At 39.1% G+C, this 9,414-nt stretch overlaps 1 protein-coding gene across 5 annotated transcripts; it reads right to left on the bottom strand.

Annotated features, from left to right (window-relative positions):
- Positions 1-2,014: 2,014 nt before the first annotated feature.
- On the bottom strand, positions 2,015-8,049 carry LOC124309169 (mitochondrial Rho GTPase). Of its 5 annotated transcripts, XM_046772508.1 has the most exons (15): positions 7,797-8,049; positions 7,239-7,606; positions 6,894-7,099; positions 6,742-6,792; positions 6,567-6,668; positions 6,375-6,416; positions 6,128-6,293; positions 5,826-5,946; positions 5,555-5,747; positions 5,025-5,291; positions 4,523-4,735; positions 4,079-4,275; positions 3,787-3,825; positions 3,506-3,577; positions 2,015-2,731 (listed from the first exon to the last, which is right to left on the bottom strand). In XM_046772508.1, the coding sequence occupies exons 2-15, from the start codon at positions 7,453-7,455 to the stop codon at positions 2,605-2,607; spliced, it is 2,013 nt and encodes a 670-aa protein (XP_046628464.1). In that variant the 5' UTR covers positions 7,456-7,606; positions 7,797-8,049; the 3' UTR covers positions 2,015-2,604. The 5 variants fall into 5 exon arrangements, with proteins under 5 accessions (XP_046628464.1, XP_046628463.1, XP_046628466.1 ...); XM_046772507.1 differs by having other exon boundaries at positions 7,239-8,049; XM_046772510.1 differs by lacking the exon at positions 3,506-3,577 and having other exon boundaries at positions 7,239-8,048.
- Positions 8,050-9,414: the final 1,365 nt, after the last annotated feature.

Genomic DNA, 9,414 nt, shown 5'->3' with positions numbered 1-9,414 from the left:
CGAAAATTTGAGATCTCATGCCCTCTCAGGCAAGCATGCGTGCCTTCAGTCACACAGCGTCGACATCACATGCAGTCAATCAATCAATCAATGTGTCCCTGTTTTTAGAAGAGCTCCTCGATTCTCCTGCGCTCCTGATACCAGGAGTAGTTTTCGCTGAAATTTCTCCGATTTGCTTAATTCTAATAGGAAGTGGCGCGAAAATTTGAGATCTCATGCCCTCTCAGGCAAGCATGCGTGCCTTCAGTCACACAGCGTCGACATCACATGCAGTCAATCAATCAATCAATGTGTCCCTGTTTTTAGAAGAGCTCCTCGATTCTCCTGCGCTCCTGATACCAGGAGTAGTTTTCGCTGAAATTTCTCCGATTTGCTTAATTCCAATAGGAAGTGGCGCGAAAATTTGAGATCTCATGCCCTCTCAAGCAAGCATGCATGCCTTCAGTCACACAGCGTCGACATCACATGCAGTCAATCAATCAATCAATGTGTCCCTGTTTTTAGAAGAGCTCCTCGATTCTCCTGCGCTCCTGATACCAGGAGTAGTTTTCGCTGAAATTTCTCCGATTTGCTTAATTCTAATAGGAAGTGGCGCGAAAATTTGAGATCTCATGCCCTCTCAAGCAAGCATACATGCCTTCAGTCACACAGCGTCGACATCACATGCAGTCAATGAATCAATCAATGTGTCCCTTTTTTTAGAAGAGCTCCTCGATTCTCCTGCGCTCCTGATACCAGGAGTAGTTTTCGCTGAAATTTCTCCGATTTGCTTAATTCCAATAGGAAGTAGCCTAATTATAGGCAACCAAACTTACTTGCTTGGTTCAAGTGGAAGTAGCCTAATTATAGGCACCCAAACTTACTTGCTTGGTCCAAGTGGAAGTAGCCTAATTATAGGCAACCAAACTTACATGTATGCGACACGGCCTTGCAGCCGTAAAGGCGTACCTTCGATCGAGCTCCTCGGCTCAGATGTTCTCCTGATACCAGGAGTAATTTTTCGCTCCGATTTCTCCGAGTTGCTTAGTCCAAGTGGAAGCGCCTAATCAAAGGCAACCACACTTATACTTATGCGACACGGGCTTTCAGGCATAAGGCGTGCCTTTGATCGAGCTCCTCGGCTCAGATGTTCTCTTGATACCAGGAGTAATTTTTCGCTGCAATTTCTTCGATTTGCTTAGTCTAAGTGGGAGCGCCTAATCATAGGCAACCAAACTTATACTAATGCGACACGGGCTTTCAGGCATAAGGCGTGCCTTTGATCGAGCTCCTCGGCTCAGATGTTCTCCTGATACTAGGAGTAATTTTTCACTGCAGTTTCTCCGATTTGCTCAAGTGGAAGCGCCTAACCATAGGCAACCAAACTTGTACGTATGCGACACAGGCTTTCAGGCATAAGGCGTGCCTTTGATCGAGCTCCTCGGCTCAGATGTTCTCCTGATACCAGGAGTAATTTTTCGCTGCAATTTCTCCGATTTGTTTAGTCCAAGTGGAAGTAGCCTAATTATAGGCAACCAAACTTACATTTATGTGACACGGCCTTGCAGTTGTAAAGGCGTACCTTCGATCGACCTCTTCTTTGGCTCAAATGTTGTGATACTAGGAGTAGTTTTTCCCTGAAATTTCTCCGATTCGCTCAATTCTTAACAAGAATTATAAATCAGTATTATTATGGGTAGAATAAATCGTTCTATACATTGAGTGTACAAATTCCACAAATGGATCTGCAAAAAGAGTCCTGCAAATCGAGTCTGTGATGAAAAAATTTTGGATCTGAAAATCTCAAAAATAAGAATGATTAAAAATCAATTGCGCATAATTTTGCAATAGTGTCGCTTTGTTGACAGGAAATTTATAAAAATTTAACTCGCCACAGGTTTCTGATTTAGTTTCAGAATATATCCGTAAAAAAAAACATAATTCCCTCTTGTACTCTCGAACAATCCAAATAAACAAGATGCTGACGATTTTTGACCATTCACAGAGGTACGGTGCAAGCCCAGTAGGGCACAAATTATTTGACAATTATAACTTTATTGCATTCAATGTCATGCGTAGATGCAACGGCTTTATATAACAATGCAAAGCACACAGAAGACGAGTTACATGGTGTCTATCACTATACCTTACATGGGGATCAATTTATCCTCCTACACGAATAAGAATTATTGCCACTATAACTCTTCAAATGAAACGTCTTATTTTCAATGATAACTAGAAGTAATGAATAAATATTTTTTTCACCTACATATAAATATAAGATATTCATCATACCTATGTACGTATATATATTCTTTACATATTTGTGTCGCATATTCAAACTTGAGTTTAGTTCCGCAACTTAACAGTAAAGCAAAAATAATTTTATTCACATTCTTTGCAAAGAATTCCTACTAACAATCTATTTGTGTGTATGTATAACACGTGCCTGAAAGTCACGATAACAGGACACATGTGAACAGCACTCAACGCAAGGTGATGTTAATGTGTGGCATATATGTGCAACACTATGTAAACCTATAGAGGTGTATATGCATCATCATACAGAGACTATCTAAAAACACGGTTTGTCACTGTGACAGCGTAAGTTAGCGGCATGATCCACTATCTCTTGTCAGTATTCAGGACGCGCATCACAACAAATCCAGCAACTGTAGCGACAGCAAGTCCTAGCCCAGCTTTCCACCAAACGACTGACTCTCCTTGTATCAATCCAAATTGCTTCATGTGCCTGCAATCATATTCCATAATTTACGCACTTCAGTACATCAAAAACATCTCTTTGCATTAACTTTACAGTATCAAGAAATGATTGTGTAACAATGCAAGTCTCTACCGATAATCAACAAATTGGCAAATCTACTTAATTAGTACGTTAAGTGAACAAGGTCAAACCGTTACAATTGCAGGATTGCATAATCGGACAAAAGTATTACACCTAATATTAGTTGCATTGTTCAGTAGTAATAAGTTTGCAGCTTCGGTACAAGGACAGGCATAAAGTGCGAATCAGGCAGGATATAATAGAATCGATATGGTATACTTGTTTTGAAGGATTCAAAACGCAGAATACGTACAGAATTCTCCCTCAATTATAACAAGTCGTGAAACACGGTTTTATAGTGAACGTGGTAATTAGAGACAAACAAGCAACAACTAACTAGGTATACCGTCGTGCGAGCTAGAAATAAATCGCCAGGAGTCAATCAAAACAAGACGTTGAACTTGATAAATGAAACTTTCAGTTATATTTCTCTGCAACGATCTAATTAGTCACTGAATACACCAATAAAGCTCTTAAATAAACGGCGCAATTCTATTGAATGTACCAAGAGATGTCAATAGGATAATCCTGTACTGAAGAAACTTGACATAATTCATGTACACGTAATCTCATCAATAAGGATTTCGTCTTGAATTATTGTAAAACGGGTATGTGACAGAAAGACAAATACACGCATGCACACTATGGCAAACAAATAAAAAGAGTAATAATAAGGTGAACCTTCTAATCGAACTCCACCACTCAATGGGTGAGGGTTTCACAAGTAACATGTGGACCATACGCCTCAGTGGACTGAAAATAGGAATACGATGACATAATAATGTTCGAAGCACGCCCGAGAATCAGTAAAGTCAAATGATGTAATTGTAACATGCGCGCGATTTCATGCCGTAAAGGTTGAATAACGCATGTTTCTAGGTGAGTGCACTGGTTACAGGTGCAGGTGCAAATGTGTCGAGTTGAAGCTGTTCAATAACTTGGATCATTTTAATTCCACCAACCTGTGCTTGTAAAATAATACCCACGCTGCTTGAAAGCGGCTAAATGTCAAATTTTTTTGTATTAATGTTTTGCGACAGCCAATTTTTTTACACCAACGTACCTATTTCTTGATTTAGTATTTCATTGTTTGAAAAAGTAGCAAGTTAATATTGCGAATCTGACTCGTTCCATTATACCTATATATTTGTAAACGATAACCAATCATCAAAATCTTGATCATCAAGCTAGATACGTTGGATAATAATAATCGTTGTGAACCAAGATTTTTTACTAAAAATAATGCGGACTTACGGGAATGCTGCCATAGTAGCTAACTTGACAAATATTTCACGACGCACAGTACGTGTTACACTGTAAGGCTGAGGTGGCATTAATTTGTATTTGCTGCAGAAACTGTTGGGCTGCAACAGATAGTCCTGCTTAGCTTCCATTAGGTCACTCTTGTTTGCGACTATCAGTACCGGTATTTTACTGTCGGCAAAGTATTTCTACAAAACCAATAAATTCCAATTAATATGCAGCACACATACTCCCAGTTATACGTTGAATTGAGCACCATCAAACAATATGCCATGCTCTAGTGACAATTGGAGTATCTCAAGATAGTATAGTGTATAGTTTGATAGTAGAATAGATTTTAAAGTTCAATATACTTGATAATTTAATACTATTGAGTATTAACGATAACTCGTAATTAATTCGGACATAGTGCTGGATGAAAGTTAATGAACTTACAATGAAAATCCGAGCAATGTACTCAAACGATTTTGGATTGCTAGCGTCGTAAACAAGGGCTGCAGCGTCACACTGAATTTGTGCAGGGGTCAAGGCGTCTTGAACGTTCAGAATATTTATGTCCCTGAGTACAATCGTTTTCTCCTGTCCATATACATGCACCGTATTAACGGTGATGTGTGAGGTAGATGGGACGATATCTGGTTTCAATTTCTAAAGGATAAAGAAATAAGTACAATAATGTGGTAAAGAAAAATTGATCATCTATCCTTAAAGCTACACGATCATTGGTAATCATTGCCAATTCAGGCTTGTGAACCCCACCGTAAGATTTTCTAAAATTAAAGCATGTAAAAATTGAATCACATTAGACCTTAAAAAACGCGTAAATTGTCAACATTCGTCAAGTACCTGATCAAAGTGACGCATAGGTAGTTTAGAAATTGAAATTTTCGAAAATAGAAACTGCTGACAGAACTTTTAAATCGGAAATTTTAATCACCTCAAGCTTTGGATCTACGAAAGTTCTGCATAAGGTTGTTTTGCCGCTGCTCTTTGGTCCAATAACGTGACAGCTATACACATTTCTGCTAGACTGTTTTTTGGCCAAATCCAATTTTTTCTCACGAGTCACGTTAATAGCATTTGTTTGACATTCGTTATTATACATATTGTAGCCGAGGTATGCCATGTATTCCAAAGTTTTTCGTACATTGGTCAACGTCATCAACGCCCACTGGCACATGAATCCTTGAAATGTGATCCAACCCTGTGAAATAACAATCAATTGTATGAACGTTGTTACTGTCAATTATCTACAACTGATGTTTTGCAAATGAATCTGAACCAAGGTCTAATGCGTCCATTGTTTTGAATCAATGGAGTGCAAAATATCAATAGTCAACAACTTGGTACTTAAACAAGGGTGGCTAATCTTCAAGTGATCAACACGTGATTTCTGGAATATGATTTGGCTGTGTGAGGTGAATACATAACTGACGCTAAAATAAAGAAAACCGGATGGGTGCAAACCTTTTCATTGGTAGGTACGACGAACCGATATTCGTCACCCCAGGGTGGACTTGGACAGCGAGAGAAAAGCATCTCCATTTCTAATGGAGATAGAGCGCCGTCATGATCGCAGTCGTGTTGCATAAAAAGTACAGCTAGGAACTCCTGGCCTTTGTGCGATAGCTCAGTAGTACAGCCCAATGGCACCTTCAAACTATAAGAACCATTAATCCAAAAAATTGAAATAGGTATAAAGTACATCTCATTTGATTACCAAGTATACGGTACTCACGGAGGGTGGATATATTCTTTGGACATTAAGAGGTCGCTGTCGTAACCAAACTTTCTGAGAACAGCCCATGTTGTTTCGTTGCGACCTCGCTGTATAAATAGACACTGCAGATACATGAACCCTGGAAACATTAATATATTTGCTTTTTATTTTCTCTACAAGCACGTATCCTCGCAGTTCATTTAAATAGCTTTAAGAGAAAAGCAAAAGTAACTACAATGCTGTAGAGTAAGAATTTGTGTGACTAAGAGAGTAGGGATAGTATTGTCAATGTAAGAAAGTAATCGATCACCGTTGCCTACCTTTCATTGTGACGCAGCCCTCGCTAATCCCGTCAGTAATATTTTTAGAAAGAACTGCTTTCACATCAACTAAAACTTGAGGTTGCAGAGGAGTATTGAAGCACCACTGTTGAAATGTGTTCAATTCCATATCGTTCAACAGACCGTCATTGTCAAGGTCACATATCTGAAAAAAAAAATAAATATTGCAATTTGTAAGGATTAGAAAGTCAAATTGGTTTATTTCCATCAGCTTAATTCTACGTACCTTAAATATTCTTCTCAGTGCAGTTTTGCATTCGTCCGTCAACTGCAACTCAAACGAATATCACATCAAAAACAAAAAGATATTATTTTTACCCATGAATTGGAAATTGCTGATTACTCGATATCTCTATTTCGTTATTTTAATTCAATGGACATCCGATACACGAGTGTACCGATAATGCAAAAAACTTACCTCTTGTGTGTCATAGTTGTATAGGGGTGTAGTAGGATGCAGGACAGCTTTTTGCGCATAATAAAACATTTCTGAAATATTTTGCAACGTTTTGGCAGAACACTGTAATTAAGAAAATAAACGTAACGGTATAACAAGTGGATGTAAGTAGGAAGATGAAATAGCAATTGCTTACCTCGATGCAGCTCTCTATTTCTGAAAATTCTTTCATAATTGGATAAACGGCCTGAAACAAGAATAGCAGGTAGTACATTTTGGGAAGTAACAAGTTTTTCCAAGGCAATGGCGTTCTATTCAATTTGTATCGTAAGTGTCTCATATTCCAACCTCAATAGTTGAATAGTCGACGAGATCGATTTTATTGCCAACAAGGACGATTGGGCATCGGTTGTCCGCCGACGACTGTCTGATTAAGGGTAACCAGTAGCTGGCCACCCGGTCCAATGTGTCTTCATCCTCCACCGAATATACCACACAAATTACATGAGCCTTTTGAATTTCCTCTCCTAGCTGGTCGTCGGTCTGTTCTGCAGCTAAGAATTCCAGTTTGAACTCAATGCGAGATAAATGTGTTGACATCGACATCGAGGAACATGGATGTTGATATAACGGCGACCCGAGGTACAGGATATATTCTGGTACCAACATGGATAAAAAGAGCCGGACACTAACCTGAGTAATCAACTATGTGAGTGGGGACCTGTTCCGGAGTGACATCAGCTGGTATCGTGATCTCCTCAGCCTTACTGGGGACATCCTCGGCGTACTCCTCGCTAACCAAGGAGAGTATCAGGGAGGTTTTTCCAACTCCCCGTTCCCCCAACAAGAGAATTCTAACATTTCGCCGCGTCCCACCTTGACGCATAACCGTATTCCCGGCCGCAACCATTTGTCAACAATCTTTTTAGAATTACGGGCATACGAGCAAGGAAATTGTCATCCTTAGCTTCGTCATGATCGTTCCGGGTATTACAGGCGAGGACGACGCATTACGCGGAATGGTTTCATCGCTCCAAAGGTACACATACAAATAACGTAACCTTCAAAGCCAACAATTATTTCAGATCAGTACCTGGCGTCTTGTTCGACGAATAAATTCGTTACTCGCAGCACAAGCGACTGTACATTTATGGCAATTTGTGGACGCAGAAGCCTCAGCTCGACGACATTCGTCTGACGAGCTAATATTTGTCACAAATGTGGGCGAAAAGGGATATTCAACAAACTCACCCCTCACACGACTATCATCATCACAATGTCAGTTCCCGACGGCGCCCGAGTGGCCCGAGATGACGCGAACATCGACGGCAGGAGGTGCGGAGCTTTGTTACCCGCAGGAGGCAACTCAAATAAAATCAACGCCAGATGCCAGCAGATGTCTTTAGAGTATTAGGTTCCCTCCATTTGTTTAATCGAACATCATTGAAAATTTGCGAAATGAACTCTGATAATCATTGGAAACTTTTTAAGAGTAGTAGCAATAATTTATTGATCGGATAAATACATTGACTATCGACTGTTTTCAAATTTTATTGAACTATTTTCGAGAAAAAAAGATTAACAGTTCTCTTACAGATCGTGTCATATTTAAATTGCTTGAACGGTCGGTTTAATGTCCAATTTTCAAAAGTGATAATATTCAAAATTACAGCCTAAAATACCAAGAGTGAGAAAGTTGCTTAGTTGCTCGAAAGTGGCGATGATCTTTGTACGTGTGATAAATTGAATAGGCAGATAACAGTAAATATTAGAGATGTAATTATTTTGGCCGTATCACCCGCTGACAGAAAAAAATTTCATTGTTTGTAATGTACGAAATGATAAAAGTGATCAAATAAAGTGCTCCCACCTACCTGCTACATTTCTTCCAAGCACCCAACATTTAAACAGATTTCTCATTTCAGCCGAAGAAAGCCAATTTTCAAATAGCATTAGCATCAACTTTCCGAGTAACTATCTTCTACTTCTACTTCCGAGAAATCTGCCCGGTATATGTATAGGTAGGTAGAAGCGCCACCTTGTGAATTGTCTGTAACAAAGCCTACAGAGCTAATGAGAATTTAAACTGAGTCAGTCGCGCGCGCGCCTTGATCGCCGCAAGCGGAAAAAGTTTAAAAATCATACCTGTCCTGTCTCGTGCGTAGTAACACGGCCAGGAAAATATCGTCCGTCATTACAGACAGAACGGAACTGTGTTGATTAGCTCCTTTTGTCAATGATCGAATCTAATCTAGCTTTGACGTAAATATGTAAGAAACCTTCGGTAGAGATAGTTTAATTTCTTGCGTGAAAAATAGTTTTTCGACAAATGTTCCCCAGACATTTCCTACCGCTGGGCCGGAGTTCAACCTTAACGATACACCCCGCAATAATATTATTGTAGCTGTTAATACGTTTTACGCTTTAACGCGTATACTATGCGCTGATTCGAATTCGTGCGTATACATATAAAAGGTAAGTCAACGAACCGCAAGAATATGTTATGATTCTGAGAAAAATCAATTGATCAAGTACACCTATACCTCTCTATACGGCATTTCGCTATGATGGCCTTTCTTGATTACAAAAAAATTACATTTATGTAACCATTTTAATAGAAAATAAAGAGAATAAAATGCTTTACGAACTAAAAAGTATATTGTTTCATGAAAAATTGGAATAGACCCAATTGAATTGTTATGGGTTTCTGAAAAAATAATTGATTCGTTCGCCGCCAATTTTTCCGGAACATATCTAGGCCGCAAAGCGAGGTATGGGTATATCAGCATCGCTATCATATTTTTACTTCATGCTTTAATTTCACAATTAATCTGTTTTTGTGAATGTAGGTATTATATGCTTATCTACG

This window comes from Neodiprion virginianus, chromosome 7 (assembly GCF_021901495.1).
Source record: "Neodiprion virginianus isolate iyNeoVirg1 chromosome 7, iyNeoVirg1.1, whole genome shotgun sequence".
Lineage (NCBI taxonomy): Eukaryota > Metazoa > Arthropoda > Insecta > Hymenoptera > Diprionidae > Neodiprion > Neodiprion virginianus.
This window is presented reverse-complemented; position numbering and strand designations above follow the sequence as displayed.